At 31.4% G+C, this 24,242-nt stretch overlaps 2 protein-coding genes across 2 annotated transcripts; one reads left to right on the forward strand and one right to left on the reverse strand.

Annotated features, from left to right (window-relative positions):
- The first annotated feature begins 16,926 nt into the window (after nt 1–16,926).
- On the forward strand, nt 16,927–18,344 carry LOC108478911 (putative clathrin assembly protein At1g33340). Its single transcript, XM_017781365.2, has one exon. It carries the CDS (start codon nt 17,014–17,016, stop codon nt 18,139–18,141), a length of 1,128 nt encoding a protein of 375 aa, XP_017636854.1. The 5' UTR covers nt 16,927–17,013; the 3' UTR covers nt 18,142–18,344.
- A 1,946-nt stretch (nt 18,345–20,290) lies between these two features.
- Nucleotides 20,291–23,934, reverse strand: LOC108480010 (uncharacterized). The gene is made up of 6 exons (XM_017782905.2): nt 23,717–23,934; nt 23,297–23,429; nt 22,951–23,054; nt 21,715–21,886; nt 21,497–21,637; nt 20,291–21,425 (listed from the first exon to the last, which is right to left on the reverse strand). Exons 1-6 carry the CDS (start codon nt 23,755–23,757, stop codon nt 20,457–20,459), a joined length of 1,560 nt encoding a protein of 519 aa, XP_017638394.1. The 5' UTR covers nt 23,758–23,934; the 3' UTR covers nt 20,291–20,456.
- Nucleotides 23,935–24,242: the final 308 nt, after the last annotated feature.

The following is a 24,242-nucleotide window of genomic DNA, read 5'->3' on the forward strand; positions in this document are numbered from 1 at the left end:
TTGTAAAAAAAAAATTTGAGCTTTTAAAAGTTATTAATGGTAGATTTAGATTTTGTGTGCAAGGGAGTTAGATACACGTTTTTTGGAGGTGGGAGAGTTAGATGCACATTTATTGAAGGAAACAAAACTGCAATCATATCCCTGCTGTATTTATTATTATTCTCTTCACATGAAAAAAAAAAAAAAAAGAGGATAAAATCTCATGCGTGAACCAGCGTTTTCAAGCATGATGCATGATTGTTGACGAACTAAGCCTATGTCTACATAAGCTTAATTAATTAGTTGCTTATTATAAAATTTAAACCATGGTTAGTTGATTTGTTCAATTGTTCAACCCTTTTTTAAACATCATAAATGAAAAAAATCAGAAGAAAATTTGTCAAATGAATTTAAGGTAAAATTCAAAGAAAAATGAGAATTAAGGTTGGGCATAACCTTTGACTATCTATGTACACAGTCACATAGACTTGAATTTTTGACCAATATGGTAGAATTATACCATCCTTGGTTAAAAAATTCAACAATGTAAGCCACATAATGGGACCCAAGTCTTAAGAAAAAGTCGTTGCATCTCTGACATACCATCCATGGATGTAAAACTGTAAATAGAAGAAACACATGGTGTTACTGTTATGGCAACCAAAATCTGATATCATTTGATAATATATATATATATATATATATATATTTTTACAACACCCTTAAACCCTAAGATCGATCATAAAATTCCAACTCATTAAATCTTTGATTCCTAGATAATTAATGAAGAAGTAGTCCAAAAATGGAATGATAGGCGGCATTTTGATATTCGTTAAAATCTAAGAGGACCTGATTTGTTAACATTTAACACACTGTTATCGTCACCGTTAGCCACGTGGAGAAGAATGAAAGCTATGCCTTTATTTCTTCCCATGACGTGCCCGGCCGTGAGTACACATCTCTATGAACGGATCCGTGTATTAGACGGAAAGCAATAATTGCCTACTCATCTTCTTACAATCTTTTAACTTTCAAATTTACGCCCTTTTTTGTTTTGAATAAAAAAAAACAAACAATTATCTTTAATAAATATGGAACTAATTAGGTTTATTTTAATAGAATATTTAGATATTTACAAATCCAGTGTGAATTTTCCTATCAATGTGGTCCCTCTTAATATTTCAAAATTTGAAAGCTTATGTTATGATTAATTTTCACGTCCAAACAAAACGGCTCATCCGTAAGAGAAAAAGATAGAGGAGAGTGATAATATATGATTGAAGTAGTGCCATGTTTTACGCGCCTTCTCACATCAAATCCCCATAATTCTCTCTCCTCTCAACAATCCTTTGCTTTTTCCAGTTTCCTTTTTCCTTGGCTAAATGGTTTATTTTTTTTCCATGATGTGATGTTTAATTATTTAAGCATTAACCGTATAATATAGAATTTATTCCTTAATATTTATATTTTTAATCAATTTAATTTTTAGCTATAAATTTAAAAATTATTTTTAAAAAGTCAACTCATTTTTAATAAAATATTTATTAAAATATTAATTTTAGTAATTTTGATATGATAATTTGCTGATCCTGTGTGACATTATGTATATTATATACTATGCAAAAATAATTTAAAATTTATAAAAATTTAAAATATATAAAAAGTTAATTTGATTTTTTAAAAAACATAAAGTACATTAGAATTGTTATGTAGGCTACAATATTTAAAATTTTAACATTTTAGGTAGTATTCGATATTAAAATAATAATTCAATTCTTTTTTAAAGATAGATAATTAAATTCGACCTTTTAAAAAATTGAAAGTTAATTTTAACTAAAATAAAAGGATATGAGTCAAAAAAATTTTACATAATGTCTAAAACTACCTATAATTCCTCCTAACTCATAAATAAAAAGATAATTTATTTTAGCATAGTCGAACTTATATCTTCTTACATTAACAATAACATTCATACTAATTGAATTAAAACTCAATCGAAAATTAAATATCATATTTTAGAGATTAAACTTGAGATAAATTTTAAGATATACGAAAAAATCAAATCAAAATAGAAATGAAGACAGTTGTAGCCTTGCGTGGGGATTTGTTGCGGTGGTTAAACTATCCCAAACGCTAGCAAGTAGGAGCAATTTTGTTTTTTCCTACAAATTTCATTATGATATATTATTACCTAAATAAATGATGTTATTGTTGGATAAGAATCTTATGTAGTTTGAGAAGTAAAAGACATTAAGAATGCTTGAGTTGTGATTTGTGGAAAAAAAAGGCTCAAATGTGATAATAATAATAAAAAAGACCCATTGAAGTAAACATCATTTAAAAGAAATTAATTATTCAATAAAATTTAATTTTGTATTAATTTTATATTTGGTCATAAGCAAGTTGAGCATAAGACAAACAAAATTTGGGTGCAATTTTCTTTTTTTAATTATCACCAAAGAAGCAAAGTCCAAAATTGCAGAGATGAAAACGTAATTAGTTTTTGACATTTTCTACGGTTTGAATTTGAAGTAGAGCCATATATGTTGTTGCCACCGTAAATGATTCCCTCCATTAATTGAAAATAAGACAAAAGCCTTACCTTTTAAAATTTTAAAATTTCTATTCCAAATGATTTTATTTTTTTATAAACATAATTGTTTGATGAAGGTATCAAATTTTGTATTTTATGGTTTGCGTAAATATAATTATATTCAACATATTTAGAGCATTGTTTCGTGTTTTTATATACAAAAAAAAAAACACATTTAGTTTTACTTTCCAACCATTTAACATTATATATATATATGTAAGAAAACTTCTTTGGGCCATTAGTTAAGTAGTTAAGGATGTGGGTAATTTGTGTTATTTTTTCCGTGTATTTAAATTATATAAAGGTATATATTCGATAAAATTAGGAGAAAAGGTTAATTTTAAATTTTAATTAGAAAATTAGGTTTTTTTTTAAATTTGGGGGAGTAGGTCAATTTTGGAGAGAGAAACAGAAAATATATTCTACTGGACGTGTTGTTGTCATTCTAAAAAAAAAAATTTGTGTTGGTGTTGGAAATTTGGGGAGAGATTTATTTGTATTTGTGTTTTAAGGAAAAATTGTGATAATTTTAAGGTATGTTTGAGTTCACAGTAATGCGGTAGCGCTTGAAAACCCACATATTTCATTTCCCGTGTGGTGAGTGCACCATCGATCTGCAAATGGAACCTGCATATTATGGTGATTGAATGGTTCAATGGAAAAGAGTTTTCCATCATATTTTTTTGGATATTCAAGCCATACATCGCAATATTTTGGTATTGTAAGCCATTACTCCAAATTGATGGCACATTCATGTACGGGAGATATGAGCATTGCTTGTTGTTGGTTGTTGTATAGGATGGTAATAGAAAAATCTTACCAATAGCTTTTGCAATTGTTGAAGGAAAAACCGTTAATGATTGGGATTTATATATTCTTGACTAACTTGAGAGAGCATGTTGTACCGCAACCCTATATATGCATCATTTCTGATAGGGGACCCAGAATACAGGTTGCAATTAATAGACGTGGAAGCCTCTGGGATCGTGCACACCATAGGTATTGTATACGTCATATAGGGTCAAATTACATGAGTCGATATCATGAGGATGCTGAGCAACAAAATGTTATTAACATGGGTACGTAATAGCCATTATTTTCTATATCATCCTTTCAACATATACATTGTTTGCATTTATGAATATATTCTTTATTTTCTTCGACAGGGTACAAGTTCGTCTAACATTGATTCCATGAAATGTTGGAAAACTTATAGGCTATAAACAAAGTCAGTGCGAAATGCCTTGATGGGATACCCAAGGAGTAGTGGACTCAATCATACGATGGAGGTCTACAATACGGGCACATAACAACAAACCTAGTGGAATGCATAAATTTTGTATTGAAGAAGATGTGTCATTTACCAATAATGTCAATGGTCAAAGAAAAATATTTCCATTTAGTAGCCTTATTTTCAAAGCAAGCGGAAAAATATGTTGGACAAATAAAGGGTGATCACATTTGGTGCGAATGGGTGATGAAAAATATTATAGAAAATGCAAAAAGAGCGAACTTTATGTCTGTAGTGTTTCACTCGCGTCTAAATCAAATATTTCGAGTTACGGAGTTCCATAAACCCGACAAAGTTATTATCGGGGGACCATACCGTGTATACCTAGGATGAAGGACTTGTGACTGTAGGTGTGACAGCCCTAATTTGACCCTAGTCGGGAAGTGGTTTCGGAACCACAAAATTGAGCCACAAAAATAATTAAATGTTATATTCTGTGATTATTACATGTAAAAGTGCATGTGTGTAAATTTCATGCTTTGATTTTGTCATTTGTGAGTGAAATTATGAAATAGGACTTATGTGAAAATTTCTGAAAATGCTATAGGCTAATTTGTAGTGGCCAAATAAATAGTAGTGCAAAATAGGAGGATTTGCATGTCAAACCTCCCATTTTATGTGTAGTGGCCGGCCCAGGTGATGGGTATTAGATAATATATGTATTTTAGCATTATAATAGTTATAATGGATGATGGTCATGATGAACAACATGTGCAAATTTTTTTATTGAAGTTATGGCATAGGTATGGCACAAATTAATATATGCCATTTTGTGTCATAAAATGTTTAGGAATAAAGAATAATAAGAATAACAAAAGGGAAGTAAAGGAAGGTTTTTGTTCATTCTTCGTTCTTCATAGCCGAAAATTGAGAGAGCAAATAGGGGAGGAAACCCTTGAATATTCGGTCACTAGGAGGAGGAAAATTGAAGGTAAGTTCTTGGTACTTTGCTTCTATTTTGATGTTCATGGGTTCTTCTTGATTATACCTTAACTCATGAAGCATATTTTTTATTTTTGGTTGTGTTGTGAGCATTCAGTCATGAATTGAAATGAGGGAAATGGTTGTTGTTTCATGTTCTTTTGATGAATAATGGAAGATAGGTGAAGTTGAGCCAAGCAAATGAGCATGCATGTGCCTTAGATGCTAAGGGGGAAAATCGGCTAACATGTTGTGTGCGAACTTGGATAATATTGAGTAATGTTTGTGCTTTAAAATGATGAAATAGAGTTTATGCTTAAGTGAAATTATAGGTATGTGATGATGGATTTGTGATATGCATGTTTAAATAACATGCATGCAAGGTATGTGTGAAAGAGTGATTTGGTAATAAATCTGCTTGGGACAGTAACAGTAACGTGATTTTGGAAAATCACCATAAATTGTGGGAGATGAGTTAGAAGCATAATAAATTATGTAATTAAAGCTTAATGAGTCTAGTTTCTTATAAAAGAAACCGTGTAAACAAAAAAATTTCTGATAATGAGATATTTGAAGTGATGTGGGACAGGGTCAGAATGACTTCTAGATCCTCTGTTCTGTTTTTATAAAATCATTATAAATTGTAAAAAAATGGTCCTAAGATGAAATTTATATGCTTAGACTCCTTAATGAGTCTAGTTTCAAATGAAATAAACGAGAACATATTTTGAATTCTGTACAATGAGAAATTTGATTCATAGTGAAGAGTGGTCAGATTAGTCAAATAGTGAAACAAGGGAAAATTTAAGAAAAATTTGGTATTGATTGGACACACCAAAAATTCTGAAAATTTTATGGATAAAACATATATGAGTCTATTTTCAGAGAAAATTAACAACACTTAATTTGGAGTTTCATAGCTCTAGTTATAAATGATTTAGTGACTATTGCTCAGGAAAACAGCTTGCAGTGGAATTATGATTATGTGGTAAACATTGACAAAAAAAAAATTGTTAATGAGTTGCTTATTGATTTCTTATAAGCTTACTACGATCAGTAGGTGTGAAAGTCGAATGTATATATAAATATATATATCTTATATTTTGAAATTGATGCTTGAATAGTTGAATAATGACTAGTTTAAAATCTTTGAATTTAAGCTCAATAGCATAGAGGGGCAAATTTGGATAAAGGAAAAGAGAAAGTAATCGAATAGCCGTTGTAATCGTTCGGCAACCTTCAAGGTAAGTTCTTAAGTGTTTAAGCTTGATTCCCTTTTATATGCCTAAGAGTTAAATTAATATGGCAAGGAGAATGTAAATTTTATTTGGTTAATGTGCCGAATATGTAATGATTTAAGGCTATAAGCCGATTATGACTATTATGCTTAAGTTTAATTGGATTTGGAAATTTGATGCACTAAATGAGTGTTACAATGAATAAACTATGCCGTATATGTGCTGGTAGAGATATCACGATTTGTGATTATTAAATATCTAAAGGAAACCATGATGTGTATAAAATTATTATTATTAGTCCTTTGTGGTAGCCGAATATGGCTTGGCACTAAAGTGATTAAATGTGAACTTCGATGAGGTAAACTGTTAAGAGTGTGGTGCTATAAGACTATGGGCTAATACGATATGTGGATTCGTTCCGTAAAGTAAATTATTCAGGTACAAACAACCTAATTAAGTAAATGTGAATTAAATGAATTTGATGATTGGTGTGAATCAAAATGTAAATGATAGTGTTCATATGAAGCTTATATCCGAATGTAGCAAATGACTACTAATGTGATATGTTGAATGAGATGTGTTAATATATGATTAAATATGCATGATATTTGATGTGTATCCGAGCTTAAAGACCCATGAGCTATATGCTAGAATTATATCCGGTTAAATCCCATGAGCTTCGTCTTTGGTATTATATCCGAGTTAAATTCCGCAGGCCTAGTGCTGGTATTATATCTAAGTTTAAAGTCCCGTAGGCTTCGTGCTGGTGTTATGTTCGGGTTTTATACCTCGCAGGCCAAGTGTTAGTGAATTTGATAAATTATATGACTACGAGATCCTATGCTAAGATGATAAATTGAACTCGTATTACACATTAAGTTATTCTGGTATGTGATACATATATATATTATATGTGAGATTGATCTGACGGGTGAGAAGCATATGAAAAGATGTTGTAAATTCATATGTATATTTGTATATGTGTGCATTCAGTTATTATGTAAAGTTACAAGATAGTTTTCGATATGCCATTTAACTATGAATGTTGAAAGTAAGTGTGGGTAAGAAATGATACACTAGTGAAATTTGAAAGAATTAAAGTTAATCCTAAGCTTGTAAATACTATGTTTATATGAGTTTGAGTATAAACGAGTAAAATGATATGTGTTTGTGCATAATCGGCCAAATAGTATTGTACTCGAAAGTGTTATGTGATTTGAACATTTGGTTTGTTTTAAGTTCAACTGTTTAAATTGCTTAAGACTTACTAAGCTTATGAAAGCTTACTTTGAATGTTATGTTTCTCTGTTTATTTTGTAGATCATTGACTCTTACTATTAGCTCGGGATTGTCAAGACTTCGTCACACTATCTACTATTGTAGTAATCATGTGATTTGGACTTAGCTTATGGCATGTATAGGATAGACTATAAGTAGAATGATATTTTGATTTTGTATATAAGCCATGCGAATATGGCATCTTATGGAAGTTTACTTTTATAAGTTTTAAATTCAATCTTTGTTTGTGTCTATTAGTTATATAAATAAATGATCTTTTATTTAAGAAAGGGTTCAAAATTTTACCGTTCTGATCCGATTCCTAATTTCTGGTAACGTCTCGTCCTATTCCGGCGACGGTTACGGGATAGGGGTGTTACAGTAGGAGATTTCAAGCACTTCGTTTTCCATGCACGCATGCAATTGCTGCATGTGCCTCGACACGTCTGGATTGCATAAGCTATGGTCATGAAGTTTACAAATTAAACACATATATAAAGTACGTAAATTTGAGTTCCCATCAGTCCCAAATGAAAGTATGTGACCACATATCCCAAGCACTCCATTCGAGTTAGTACCAGATATTACGTTGTGTTGCAAGTCAAAAGGTTGACCGAATTCTATTCGGATATGCGACAATATAGATATTCAAGAGAGAATAGACCAACCAAGGTTATACAGTTATTGTAGAAACATAGGGCATAGTAAGCCAACATGTCCACACTTAGGGGCAACATTTAGGAGAAGACCTAATTAAAACATTTATTCATTTTTTAGATAAACATACAAAAAACAAACAAACAATTTGTTCATTTTTCCATTGCTTCTCATTTTTGGTAAATTGTAAATAAGTATATATTATTGATGTAAAGTACAGTAGAATACAATATAAACAATTTTTCATTTTTTTGTTGATTGTAAATAAGTATATATTATTGTAAATCGTTTGTATTGATTTTTTAAAAATTCATAAATTGTAAATAAATATATATTATTGATATAAAATACAATAGAATACAAAATAAACAATTTTTAATTTTTTTCATAGATTGTAAATAAGTATATTATTAATGTAAAATACAATAGAAAATCTTTTTGATAAAATTGGAATAAGTAGATTATGGACAGAAAATTTTAATACAATACAAATTAGAAGTTAACAAACTAAATGATGATTTACATGAGAAAATTTAAAATAAAAAATTCATCGACATCGTCAACCCGAATATGTGCCACAACCCGATGGGTGTCTGTTACGAAGAGGATTTGTAACACCTCCTACCCGTATCCGTTGCCGAAATAGGGTACGAGGCATTACCGGAGTTTACTGAACATTTTCAAATAATTCCGAATCATTTATTATTCATATTCTGAAAATAATCATAACGTCCCTCTATTGGGCCCTCGAAGCCCAAAACATACATTAAACATTCAATTCACATTCATGTCACATAAATATACAATTCAAACATTCAATAATTCAACTAAAGTTGCACCAACTTACTTCGTTGCTTATTCGTGTTTATAATTTCACTAATCCGAAAACTTTTCTTTTCCACATTCAAGTCTCATATTTGAGCCGCCCGGATCTTTATAAATAAATTTGATCATCATTTTTATTTATTTCTTATTCTGATACATTCAATTAATGCTTTAGGAAAAACTACCATTTTACCTCTAAACTTTTGATTAATGACGATTTCATCCTTAGACTCAGAAAAATAAAGTTCTTGTAATTTAATCCTTTTTTTGAGCTTAATTATTCTTATATATATTGGTAACACCCCATGAATTCTATAAAATAACAAAATTTTCCATAATTTCAACACTTTTCAATTCAATCCCTAAAACATGTTTTCACCCGATCTTTATCTAAATTAATAATTTCATTTAATTTTTTAATTTAAATAATAAGATAATCCATTTCATGCAATTTGGTCATTTCTGACATTTTACAAAATTGCCCATAAAGTTTTACTTTTATTCAATTTAGTCCCTGAGCCTAAAACATGCAAATTAGCAATGCTAGCTGAAGTATATATTTTGCCTCCTCCTCCTCTCCATTCCACATCCTTGATGTATATATATCATACTTATAAGTAACATTATCTATAATTTCACTATTGACTTATATGTATATTCAAAGCTATCCATCCGTATCATAGTCACTAAATTATTTTTATGTTAAGATGCAGAACTCCAAATTAAGATCCGCTAATTTTTCCTGAAACTAGACTCACATATCTTATTACCATAAAATTTTCAGAATTTTTGGTTTAATCAATAATTACAGTTTATTCTTTAAAGTTACCCCTATTCTGCTGTCTGACAGTTCCTACCATTCTTCACTAAGAATTAATTATCTCATCGTAAGATATTCGGATGATGTTACCGCTTATTTTTATTGAAAATATACTCATTAAAGATTTTAAACATATAAATTTAAGCCATTAATTATTTTTTTCTAATTTTTTATGATTTTCCAAAGTCAAAATAGGGGAACCCAAAATCATTCTAAACTTGTCTCACTAAATTTATTATATCTCACAATTCACAATTCCATTGCTTACACCGTTTCTTTTATAAGAAACTAGACTCAATAAGATTTAATTACATATTTTTTTCATCCTCTAATTCGATTTTCAAAATTTATGGTGATTTTTCAAAGTTAGCCTACTGCTGCTGTCCAAAACTGTTTTAGTGCAAGATGTTTATTTATCATGTTTATAACACCCTTATTTTCTTTCTCTACACTATTTCTCATTACTTTCTCTTATTTTCTCTTCATTAACATATCAAGAACATAATACCATATATAATAAAACTCTACATTAACATCAATTTCATACTTTTTCAATAATATTAATCTTAAAAAATATTGAAATCTTGATGTTCTTACTTTGTTCCATTGATTTCAATCTTTAACTTGATTTTCTCTCTCCTTCATCTTCTATTTCTTGAATCTAACTTAATATTTTAGCTCCCCATAATCTTCTTGTGATCTTTCTCTCTTGATGGATATGGAAATTCTTTTGATTTCTAGGTGAAAATGGTGAATTTTTGGTGAAAGGACCAAATTGTAAAGAAAGCAAAACTTTCTTTCTTTCACTCTTCTTCTCACGTTGGTTTGCATGGGAAAGATGATGAAAATTCTTCATCTTTCCTTCCTTTTATACTTAATAAATAATAATAAAATAATAAAATATCTTATTAAAATATTAATAAAATAATATTTATGTAATTAATAATTATAAAATATCATCAATATCATCATTACTTTCTAGATTTCTCTCTCTTTCAATTGACCATTTTGCCCTTTGTGATCTTTTAAAATTCCATCATTGAATCATCATATAATTTGGTAAAATTACCATTTACTCCCTCTTAATTTTTTTCCTATTCAATTTAATCCTAATTCATCCATTTTCCTTTGTTTCTAGATCATTCCACCCTTAAAATATTTGCACTATTAGTCCTTCAACTTTTTCATAATTACATTTTAGCCCCTCAAATTTTAATTATTGTGCAATAAATTTTTTCTCACTTTTACAATTTAGTCCTTTCTTGAATTAATATATCATAATATACTTCCCAATGTTGACATAACTCAGAATTTTCCCTTTTTGTCACTTTATTTCCTTATTTTACTATATCAAGGATAATATCTTACAGTACAAATTTTCGGGATATTACAGGATTTCGTCATAGTTAAGGTTCTGGCTCCTCATCTTTTTCATATTCATCTTGACCTCCACCACCATGTTGATCTTGATCTTCATCTCATTCCTCTGTGCTAGATTGCGTTTGCATCCTAGGTTCGTATCATATATCGTTTATGGTATTAATAGGTGGTTGCGAAGATGATTCACCTCTAAAGAACAATGATGCTAGGGGTGTTTGCGACACTATCGGCGGATAAATGTATGGTGTCGAAACCTGATTGTTGATAGAATATTGGAATTGTAGGCAATGGTGGATACATCGGTGTTGTTGTCGACAGTGGCGTGTAATATGGTCGTAAGGATGGAGGTGGTGTAAAAAAATATACTTGAAGAATGTGTTGATACATGGTATGATGGTGCGTAAGGTGGTGCTTGCGTATGAAAAATGAGGTTTGTGAAAGTTGAACCATACTGACCAAGAGGTGGTGCACCCATCGGTGCCTTATGTGAGGTTGAAGTTAATGATGATTCCATCGATGCATGTACTCCTGTTCGTGGCTTCATGTTGGGTCATCTTAGCCTTCTGCAATGCCTACTTCTTTCCTCATCCAACAGTAGATATGACTTACCATGAAGTCTAAACCATGTCACGTAGTCTAGAGAGGTCGCCAAATTCGGCCGGAGAATTGGTTCGCGTATAAGTATGAAATCGTACCTATGTTTCCAAATGTAGATATATTTCACATGAAATGTTAAGCCAATCTTCATCGGTTCTCTCCTGCAAGTCAATCTTATGAAGTTCATTTAGCTCTTGGGGTGATGGCGAAATACTTTGCATAAACTTGAATTAACACATCACTCGATCAAATTAGTGCATCTCGATCATTGCAAAAGCTATCAATGGCACTTTGGCATGTTAGATATAGCAATTTACCAAAAAATTGACCGGGATACATTCTTGAATTCTCGGATTAGAGTATGACATCCATTCAAAATAAAATACGAAATTATAAATTTTATTACATACCAAATATTAAATTTTAAATCCTTACGCAAATATTATATAATTGAAAAATTCAAAAACTAACCTCAACTTCTGATTGTTGACCTAACAATAGTCGAATATCTTCGAGCTTGTCCGGAATACCCACATGACCCACGTCACTGTTCCACTTGTTCAAATAATATGTTATTTCAAAAATATAATAATGAAAAAATATTATGATAACTATATTATTAAATAAATTTTACCTTATTACGAGTGGAAATTCATAAGGAGCGTTTACTCGGAGATGTAAAAATGGTAGGCAATACCATACCCATAACTGAAGAAGGAGTATGCAACCATCGGTTTTAATTTTTTTGTGCTTTCGTTGCTTGACACATCTCTTGGTGCAATGTCACCAACACAACTAATCCCCAATTGAGTCGCCTTACTTTTTTTAAGTCGACTAGTTGTAGGAGTCACATTAAATGTACCAGATTTCTAAATTTATTTGGTATTAGAAGACCCTTGATTAACCTCAAGATAAATGCTCACGTGTATTGTTGTCTTTCAACGACACTAGCAGAGTTGTCAATATATGAGAAATTGTCTTCTAATTATTTCATCTCTATCCGACTACCACTAAATTTGTTCGGCACCTTACCTAATAGTTACTTGCAAATTGCACTCCAATCACGTACGCCCACTATCAACCAGTAAACCAAATTGTAATGCTACATCCTCGAGTGTAATTGTACACTCATCGTACAGAAGATGAAATGTGTGCGTCTCGGATCCCTATCTTTCCACAAAAGTGTTGATAAGTGCGAGATCCAATTTAGTCCTTCGAGCTTGCGAGACACATGCAAAAATCCTGCCTCTTGCGAGTGTTGTTCAATAACACACAGTGCCATCGCACTTAAATTGTGTATATATGTCTCGATAATCTGATATTCGATTTGATTATATAAGCATAAAAATTAATAAAATTAATAATGTTAACAACTTAATAATTATATTAATTAGAATTTAAAAATTAATAATATTTTCTTACAATTTGTAATTGAACGCTGAAAATGTGTTTATCATCCAAACAAATAAGAGACATTGACATTTTGAAATTATAAAATCAAATAAAATGAAAAAATATGAAATATAAAATTAAGACAACAGAATTTGAGAGAAATTGAATGAAAAATTGAGAATTAAATAGTTGAGAGAATTGAGAGAATAGATGAATAAGATTAAAAAAATTGAGAAAATAGAATTTGAATGCAAAAGAAAGAAAATGAGTTGAATATATATAGCAAATAAACTAGGCATCAGAAAAAAAAAAAGTAGCCATTTGAAAAAAAAAAAACAGTTGGAAATTAGCCATTGAATTTTTTAACCTTTTCAAAAAGTTATCATCAGACTCGTTTTGCTAGTATTAGTTAATTATGTTTAGAGCAACTGTTATGGGGCAGGCTGTGCCTTTTGCTAAGTTCGCGAACTGATTTATGTTTATGACTTGGTTGTTATACACTTAGTTGATTGGATTTATATATTAAAAATCAAATAATGTGATATAAGCTCAAACCCAATACTTATATGACTTTTAAACATAGGAATTTTGCAAACTCTCCAGTAATTGTTGTGGCTACAAGTTTTAGTATTTGTAATTTTGCATACTAGTATTGCTATGTACCAATTAGAGTAGAGGTGTTATACCCTATTTAGCGTGGATCCGTGGCACTACAAGACCAATCTTGAGAAGTGTTCGTATATGGTTCTTCGCTTTATATCACTTGGTTAATTTTCTATTTGAAGATCACTTGGATGGTCCTTCATCTTATATCACCTATGTGACCAATCACTTGGATGACTTGTCTTCCAAGTCACTAGTTTTTAGCGAAAATGCACTCACCTCCAAAAGAAGACCAGGAGATGTAACAACCTCGTACTATCTCAACAAGGAGAATGTTAGAGTCGTACCACACCCAACGACAACCCACGTATAACAATCTTACCACCTACCATGTCCCGGATTTTTCAGTGATGTGGCATTATTAAACACGAGACCTTCTTCGTTATAAATACTCAATAGAATGATGAAGAAGAGATCTATTTGAGCCTTCTAAGCAACCTTAAGCACCCACCTTTTGCACCGAACTTCTTTTGCCCTCATATCACCTTACTCCTCTCATATTTCCTTCTTTTCCGGCTCTCCATCTATCAAGGTGAATTGATCTCTTTAACATCATCTCCTTCTTCTTCTTCCTCCTCCTCCCTTGCTGATACCCAATATCAATAGCACTATAGTCAATTTTATTAGTTCCAAGTTTTTTTTAATTATTTATTTATAAAAATTATTACCTCTGAAGATTTAATCTGACGCAACTGAAAGGAAAATTTTTAACCAACATACTTGAAATTATCAACCCAACAACTAAAGTCATTTCAAGGAGGAAAAAACGAAAAAAAAAAAAATTAGTGTTCATTTTGCTAATTAATTTTGGTTTAGGTTGGATTGTTGGGTAATGTGATATATAAATTAATTTTGGTTGGGTTGGATATGGGTATTGGATTTAGGCTTAGGTTAGGTATTAAATATTAAAAGATTTGGGCTTAGGTATGGATTTTGAATTTAGTAAATATTTATATTACTAAAAGGTTAAATTTTACTAGTTTCGAGCTTTGATAAAATTTGAAATTTAATATTTGTATTTAATAAGTTAAAATTAAAATTCTCTTACTTTTTTATTTAAAACCTCAGTCCAATGATTAATATAACTAATTTTTTCATCAAAATTTATCAACTTAGCATGTTGGCTAGATTGCATTGATACAACGTGGCGTATGATTGATGGAAAATAAGCATACTAAGTTGATGAATTTTGACGAAAAATACTAACGGTATTAATGATTGAACTAGAATTTTGAATTGAAAAGTAAAAGGATTTAATTGTTTGATTTTTAAAGTATAAAATTAAATCTTAAATTGTGTAAAAGTATAGGGATTGAAAACATTTTACGACCTAATAAAAAATTGGTTTATTTAGTTTGAAAAATGAAAACTATAAATAACCAAGTGAAAGTCTTAATCAACTAAATCAAATTAATTCGGTCAATTTGATTTAATTTATTCTAGTTCAATTTATTTTTTAGTGAAAGTACTTAATAAGTTCTTCTACTATATAAGAATCAGATCAAATTAATTTTTATTATTAAATCGATCAATTTAACCTTATACTATTAAAAAAATTTAGATTTCAGTAGAGTTGATATTTATTGTTTATAAAATGATCAATTATTGCCTAAAATTAATATTTTGAAAGTTTTTATGATTCTATATTTGAAATGTTTTGACTGGAGTTAAACTTCAAATGAAAAGAATAAATTTCATATTATTTTTAAATAATAAATGTTAACTTTATTATAATTTGTTTTATTTGATTATTTTGTAGTATAAAGATTAAGATATTCTATTTAATAATGAAGAAAGAGACTTAAGTTTTCACTCTGGTTTGATTATAATTAGTCTTTGTACTATTTATAAATTTTAATTTTAATTATTATCTTTTATTTTCAAAAATATAATCTATTTATTTTTAGATTTGAAATTCAAATTTAATTGTTAACATTGCTAAGTTTATTTTGTTAAATCTATTAGTGTGATATTTTGAAATAAAAATAATACTCACTTAGTAGCTATGTAACTAAAAACATGACATTTTATTAAACTTGAATTTAAAAAAATAGTATTACCAAAGACTTGAATTTTAAATTTCTAAAATAAAAATACAAAACTAAACTTTAAATCTTTTTAAAAAAATACAGAGACTTACAACCAACACATGAGGCAACAATGAATGGGATTGGCAGATGAAGAAGCGGCTTCAGTTTCCTCATCGTTGAACATATAAGATATGGTGATATCAGAATATAATTATTCGGGAGATATATGTCTGAAAATGAGCAACTATGTACATCTGGCATGGAAGAAACATCTATGGGGTAAGGTCAATTAGTATTAGCAAATATATGTATGCTTTTTGAGTCGAAAATGATGACAAAAAAATTATGCTTTTGGAGAAATGCAAGTGATAAAGAGAAAGTTGGAGCATTTACTATTTGCAAAGTCAATATTGGTTATTATATCACAAGATTTGTTTGAATGGGTGGAATGTCATTCATAAAGTAATTAACAGTTATAAAATATCAGCAAAACTAAATGCTGATAGTGTATGAATTGATACACCACCATGTATGCATACATGATGCTGCGAATGGGAAGGGAGTTTGATGCAGAAGAATCATATTCGGAAGAATGAGGTTCTTTCAGCCCACCACATAATTAAAACAACTCTTTTTGGGGGTCGTTGACTCTTTGGAGTTGCTATTGTATGTTATTATTCATTGATATCCAGAGGAGACTTCTCTTCCAAGGCACTACAACTTTCTTATTGGGTTTTCAACTCCCTAACCATCAATTCCTTAGTTGAATGTTGAATAAAGAAAACAGAATCCCAGGCTTTTAGTGGTGTACCCAATGCCCAACATCTTCATTTTATATTTGATATGTTTTACACCTTACTTCCAACTCTAAATCTTGTACTCCTAAGTGGGGCATGTTCCATGGGTACTTTATGATACCATAATTTATCCAGTGATGTGATTTATATTTATAACCCCTTTCCATTTTCTAATTTTCTATTTATTTATTTATTCTTTTTTATTGATTAAATATCAAAATCTTATATTCTAAACAAATAATATCAGTAATATTTTATTATGAGATAAATTTATAGACAAGATTAAATACAAATATGATTTTAACTTATAATAAAAGTAACAAAATCATGCAATATTTGATATGAGCAGAGAACATATTGGTCCACTATTAATATTTAATTTTTGAAATGTATACTTTTTGTATGGCCTGGTGTATTTTAAAATCTAGAATCTATTCCTTATTGCGCAGATTAATTTTCGAACAGGTCTATCCCCTCTTTCTATCTATATAATCTGCCTATTGTCAAAGCTTAATCATATCTACGCTTAGTAAATCAAAAAAAAAAAAAAAAATGGGGGTAGACATACAGAACAAGATCCGCCTAGCTCTTGGGTCAGTGAAGGATCATGCATCCATCGGTAAGGCCATGATATACAACCACCACAACCGAAAAGCCTTTTCCGATATAGAGATCGCTGTGCTGCGAGCAACCGGCCACGATAACGGTCCCATAGGAGACAAATACATGCATGAGATCCTTTTCCTCGTCTCCAACTCGCCGGGGTCCATCCCTTTCCTCGCCGAAAGGATTTCACGGCGCCTCTGCAAGACTCGACACCGCCTCGTTGCTCTCAAAACGCTTTCTCTCATCCACCGTCTCCTGCGGGGTGGCAACCGTTGCTTCGAACAACAGCTGCGTAGCGCTCATGTTTCCGGTCATCTCCAGATGAGCACCAACAGTTTTCTCAAGTGTTCGGATCCTTGGTCTTCGTTCCTGCGGAGCTACGCGGCTTATCTGGAAGAACGAGTGGGATGGGCCATTAACCAAGCCGGGAAACTCGAACCGGTTATGTTCAATGGCTTGGAGTTCGGGTGTTACGAGGAGAAGTCGGTGGATATGGTGTTTCGTAAGTTACCCAAATGTCAAGCGTTTATAGACAGGGTCTTGGATTGTTCGCCGCGTGATATCGTGCCTGCTGCAGACAGCTTAGCTCAAGCGGCCTTGGTCAATACCTTGAAAGAGAGCTTCCAGGTTTACATCATGCTTTGTGAAGGCATCGGAATCCTCATCAACATGTTCTTCGATTTAACAAGACCAGCCAGAGCTTTGGCCTGCGATATACTCAAGAGAACTTCACGCCAAAGCAAGGAGCTTCACGATTTGTATGAAACCTGCAAACGAGTTATGGAAAACAAGAATCTCGAGTATCCCAATGTGCAGATAATCACCATGGATCATGTTTTGGCATTGGAACAGTGCTCTAGCTTTATGTCAACGAGCACCTCAACAACACCTCCTCCACTATCCGATTGCCTAACAACGTTGGGTAAAGAAAGTGAAAAGGAAGAGAATGGAGATAATGGGTCATCATCATCTCAGTTTTCATGCACTATGGAAACCAAAATAAGCAAGGTTTGGGTTGTTTTCGAAGAAGACGATGGTGAATTACAGGTGCCTATGGCTATGGATATTGTTTAATGAAAGAGAGAATAATTGAAGTAGCAGCTTTGTCAACGCCCATTGTTAACTTACATGACAGACGACAAGTCCAATTTTGCAGGTATGAATCTGAACCAACCATTCCTTTCAATCGAAAAAGAGGAAATTCTTGTGTACCTAGCTGTCTAATAAAGCTTGATTGTTCTTTGAGAAATTTATAAATATATACATGATTTAAAAGAGTTATGGTATTGCTATGATCCAACTTATAGTTCGAATCAGTTTATGTAATTATCCACAATAAGATCCAAAGCTTTGTAAATCTGCATGGCTATACCACCAAGAGGATATATATATATATCTTTCAGATGATGAAGCCACGGCTAAGAGAAAATGATGAAATCGTCGGCAGGAGAAGACAAGAGAAAAGAAGTGATGAGAAATAACAAAGAATATTCTCTGAAAATGTATAGTTGTAAATCGAAAGTGTTATCAATGCTATGACATTCAAATAGAACAAAAGAATCAAACCCCATTTTCCCCAAATGTAATTCCTAGTTGATATATGCCCAAGACAAAAAAATGTATTGATAATGCACATAGACTAGTTCTAGTTAAGCCATACTATTTGCTTAGGAAAGCATACAATTGTGTAGTTGTCACATGATGAAAGTATCATGATACTTTTTTGGATTGATAGGTGTTTGTTAGAGAACAATCTCACTAATCTTGATACTGCTTCAACTATGATACAAAGTATTATATTGTATGGGGAGTATCATGATTTGATTTCTTCACAAACAGGTTCCAAATTGGATTGGATATGCCAAAGGAAGAGTGAATTTGGGTATTGTTATAACTCTAAAATATAGAGTTATGTTGACTATAGTTCATAGAACTTCTCATTAATACTTTTCCAATTTAAAACTTTTGATTTTTTTTTATATTTGAGTAATTATTATTTTAAAGTTTTTAAAATTTGTTGTTGGAGAGAAAAAGAATTACAAATAAGTAAATGAAATGTACGGAAAAATGGAAAGAAAATTAAGATAGATCCTGTAATATTGAGTGCAATGACAAATGGTGATTTATAAGGAGAAAAAAGAATTAAAAGTAAAAGCTAACAAAGAAAAAGTAAAATTTTAGAGATAGGTTTGAGAGTTAGTATGCCAAAAATGTGTCCTTTCACAAACTGTGAAGGACTACTACTTATAATGTCTAGTAAAAGAAATTACAAATTTAAGCATTAAATAGGAGTGTAATAAGGAATAATGTAAGTTAAAAAGGCATTATTTTCTTTTTATAATAAAGAGTTTAAGTTATAATGGTGAAGGGTGGAATGGTGAAATCCTGTTCACTATGTTAAAAAAAAAAAGAATCACTTAATGTTAAAAAAGGGTTAAAATGAAATATTTTAATTAATTTTATTTTTATTCATCAAGATAATTTCTCTGGAACATCTTAAAAGTGAAGACAATTTAAAACCATTGTCATGTTTTGAGATTATTTTCATTTTTTTATACTTTAACGAAGTAATGCTATGTGAAACATAATCTATAAAACATCTATGGAATATATTTTGGAATGCAAGTTATTCTTAACGAAGAATTATTCTTGAACTTCTTTCAAATGTGAATTATTCTCAACATAATTGTTCTTAATAGAGGTTGTTCTGAACAAGAATTATTCTATGGTGATAATGTTCTTAAAAAACTATTATAAATAATGACTCAAACATTAACTATTTTCAGTAAAAATTGTTGTCAAATGACAGCTATGTTGGATAATTGTTATTTAAAATTAAAACTTTCTTGAAGATCTCAAGTTACTCAGAACATTAGACCAAGAACAAGAACATTAAATTGTTATTAAACCTCAAATACTTTTTAGCATAAAATGATAATTTACTTACTAATTATGACTATATATCAATCTAAAAATGGGGATATAATTTAAGAATTAATTTGTTACTTAAAGCCTATCTAATAATACAAATTTATTTTTATAAAAATTATTAAATCTATTCATGTTACATATAAATTCTTTCATTCTTTTATATCAAGGATTTAAAACTAGTGTACCCCTGAAAGCCCATTCCATTCTGCATTGTATTCATCACACTATAAATCCTGATTTCTTTCTTTATACCTGTATTTTAACGACTAATAAACGACCTTGCTAGAGCTAGTAAAAGAAAAAAAAAAGCAGGAACTTTTATTTCCAAAGCAACGTTTTTTTCGACTATTTTACAAGAAAAAAAAAAGAAAAAAAAAAAGATGGACACCATATCTGGAAACTGTTATAATTTAAATCCAATCAACACAAGCCCACTGTAGCCGTAACGCGTAGGGGAATTATGTACGTTTAAAAGAATCACCAGATCCAAAAAGGTTTGGATATAAGTAATCATCATTCATAGACGGCAATCTCTGCGGCAGTTGTTGATGCTGCTCTTGTTCAAGTGCATCGTCTCTGGAAACCGGTGAATCCAAACCTTCTTTAGATTTGCTCACTGAAGGAACATCTGCTGCCTCAAATCCCTTGTGCTCCTGATCCTGAGGTACCGTGTTGGAGTCCGAAGAATACAAAGCATCAATGGGATAGGTAAAAGAGTGTGGATAATCAAAACTCGGGTTTTCCACACTAGCTGGTTGATGAGGGATATTTTTATGAATATTGTTTTCAGAGCTACCCTCTTTGACCTGGCCATTCCTTTTCTGTGTAAGTTCGGCAATTCTGACTTGTGCAAGACTTGCTGCCGCCCGAGCTGCAGCTGCAGCGCGCTCAGCAGTTTCAGCAGCTGACTGAGCAGCAGCTAAAACATCCTCCAGATCTATGTTGGCCTCACTATTTGTTTTCAAAATCGCAGGTGCTGGATCACTTGGTCTTTCAGAAGTTGGTGAAGCAGATACTGGTGGAGGAGAAATGAATGGCAGAAACTGTTTATTTTCTTTGGCTCCAGCTGGATCATTAGGCATTGTACTTTCTTTGGTTAATGAATGTTCTTGCGTTATATCGGGCTCCAAAGGCTCCAAAGGGGACATTTGTAACACATGTCTTGAAGCTCCAGAATGTCTAGATGAATGATCAATTTCGGGTTCTGGAGCAGCTGATGACGGTGGGTTAGTTACCGGTGCTGATGCAGCATTAGTGCTTGGCTTCAACGACACATTAGGAACTTCAGGAAAATCTAGTGGGTCAAAGTCTGAATCAGAATCAGGCTGCTCGGTTTGGGCACGATTAGTGGCAGAAGTCAATGCTTCATCATGTTTCTCCACAGGAGGGGGTAACTTAGACCCAGTCTCAAGATTTGTTGGGCCATTCTGAGAACAAAAAAAGGTGTCTTAATGATACAGGAACAGAGAACAAGAAAACGCAGTCTAAATTTACTTACCAATAAATCTTCATGTGGTTTGAAAAACTCAGACTCAGTAGCAGCTGGATCCCATTCCAACTCATGCTCTTCAGCAATTTCTTTCAGAATCTTCAATTTTACTTCAGGTGAAGGAACACGTATAGATAACAATTCTATCAACTGCATTTAAGAGGATGTCAACAAAAAAAACAAAAATTTTAAATGAAATACACAACAAATCGTAAAACTTCTAATACCTGACGATTAACACCACAATCTGGCCTCAGCTCAGTTGCAGCTGATATAAATTCCTTCCCGTACTTGGAAGCAAATAGCATTTGAACCTGCAGCAACTCTGGTAGATCGGCACATCTTGGTGCAGCAAAACAAACACTAGATATTGCTTCCTTCAAATCTAGAGGACATTCCCTGAAAAAGGATGATTCTTCAAATTTTTATTCCACAGCATACAGTGTGCTTTTAACACTCTCTTCTTTACTTCAAATTTTTTATAACTTATCAACTTCTTGTGTGAGCATATAAGATATCCAAATTAAACAAAATTCAGAATTCTGCAAAAATGTCATTCATCAAGGCAACAAAGTCACAGCAATAAGTGCAGAGAAATTTATAGAACTTCATTGACAGGTGAAAGTGCATCCAGAAAAGAACATCAAGTAACTTTTACATTACTTAGGTAGGTAACATGTGATGTTTATAACCTAGGCAAATATTGTTCTACCTCCAGAAAGATTCCAATGCTTCACAAATGCAAGGCACCCCAAGATTCTAATATAGGCAAGGCAATGCATAGGAGAAAGGTATTATGAGAACTATGGAGAATTTACAGAACTAAACATTCAATGAAACCATATTAAAGACAATAATTTGATGTTCATGACTTATGGCAGTTTGCCAACTCCTAAATAATGAAACAATATAGAATGAGAGATTTTTGTTCTCATCACAGAACCCCGGGCCTAAGTTACTATTCCTTTAAAATGTAATCCTCAACCTGAAGAATTCAGTCAAACTACTTTCTACTCAACTTCCAAAGACCTTTACAAATATTTGGCCCCATCTTTCAACCTAAAGCTGATACTGCAATCTAGCTGGTACTTAGCAAAACTCATCCTACCCAACTAGTTCGGTTCAGACCCAAAGCGATTGAATCAAATTCAAAATATTAAAAACAAATTCAAGATTTTTGTTCTAGTCACAGAACCCCAGTTTTAAGTTACAATTCCTTTAAAATGTAATCCTCAACCTGAAGAATTTGGTCAAACTACTTTCCACTCGACTTCCAAAGGCCTTCTTCAAATATTTGGCCCCATCCTTCAACCTAAAGCTGATATCACAACCTAGCTGCTACATTGCAAAATTCATCCTACCCAACTTGTTCAGCTCAGACCCAAAGCAATTGAATCAAATTCGAAATACTAAAAACATCAAGAAAGAAAAAAGATGAGAATCCAAAATTTTCAAGCAGTAACCTTTGAGTCTCTATGATCGGAAGCCGGACAGCAATAAGCTCACAGAACAGTTCAAGGATCTCCTGAGCAGCCATCATGTTCTCTTCCCTTATTATATGCTCCACCTGAAATGTAAACCCCCAACCATTGCCTCATAAGAAGCTATCGACTCATTTTTCAAGTAGTACCCAAAAGAATTAGAATACCTTCTAAAAACAGCAAATTTAGAATGTACCAGAAAACCTAAATCACTTCACAAAATGCCAAAAAAACAGCATATTTCGAGTATCAAATATATATATATATATATATATATATCTACTTCGATAAACGGTGAATTAAAACATATATGTATATATACACATACCCGAATTCGAGCAGTAGCTTCTTGGCCAGTCTCAAGAAGCTTGGCAATGTCGCGGCGCATCTGCTTTATCTGAATCTCTCTCCTATTCCTCAATAACTTTATCCGCGGAATCGTCAACTTCAGTAAAGTTTTGCTGCAATTTTTTCCCCCCAAAGAGAGAGAGAGAGAGAGAGAGAGAGAGAGATCAAACTTGAAACTAATTAAGCTAAATCATCAAACTGATCAAACTAATAATTATGAAAAAGAAGAAAGAAATTATTCATCAAACAAGATCAACAACAGAGAACAAGAAGCAGAAAAATCGATCAATTGAAAATTGAACGTAAACATGAATATGAGAATACGGAGAAATTGACAAAAAAAGAATATACCGAGAACGAAAAAAAAAGAAAAAAAAAAAAGAAGAGAAGAAGTAAATACCATTTAGCAGCTTTGAAGCCTTTGTTGAAGAATGAATCCATGATGGTAAGACGAGATCGCACAAATTAAAAAATGGAGACCTAAATTTTAGGAAAAAGAAATATGGCTTGAAGGGTTTAGTATTTTATATGATTGGATTAGAACAGGAAAAAAAAAATAGATTTGTTTTTTTTTTATTTTACTTGTATTTTGGTTGCGGGGACAAGACGCGTCATCTCGTCGTTACAAAGCAGCTTGCTTATGTCCTAAGGCTTTCATTTAAGGTCAAATGTTGTTATTAGTCATTGTACTCTGTATAAGTTATGAATTTAGTCCATATAATTTAATTTGATTCATTTTAGTCCTTTTCTTTTTGAGTTGATCAATTTTAATCTTTGTATCTTTTTAATTTCAAAATTTCAATCCTAAATTAAATTTAGTTCATGTTCTACACTTTAATTATTCTGAATTCCTATATTTTTCAAAATTTGAAATTCTATTTTTGACATAAATAATAATCGTTAAATCTATTAATTGATTTTTAATA

This window comes from Gossypium arboreum, chromosome 5, assembly GCF_025698485.1.
Source record: "Gossypium arboreum isolate Shixiya-1 chromosome 5, ASM2569848v2, whole genome shotgun sequence".
Classification (NCBI taxonomy): domain Eukaryota; kingdom Viridiplantae; phylum Streptophyta; class Magnoliopsida; order Malvales; family Malvaceae; genus Gossypium; species Gossypium arboreum.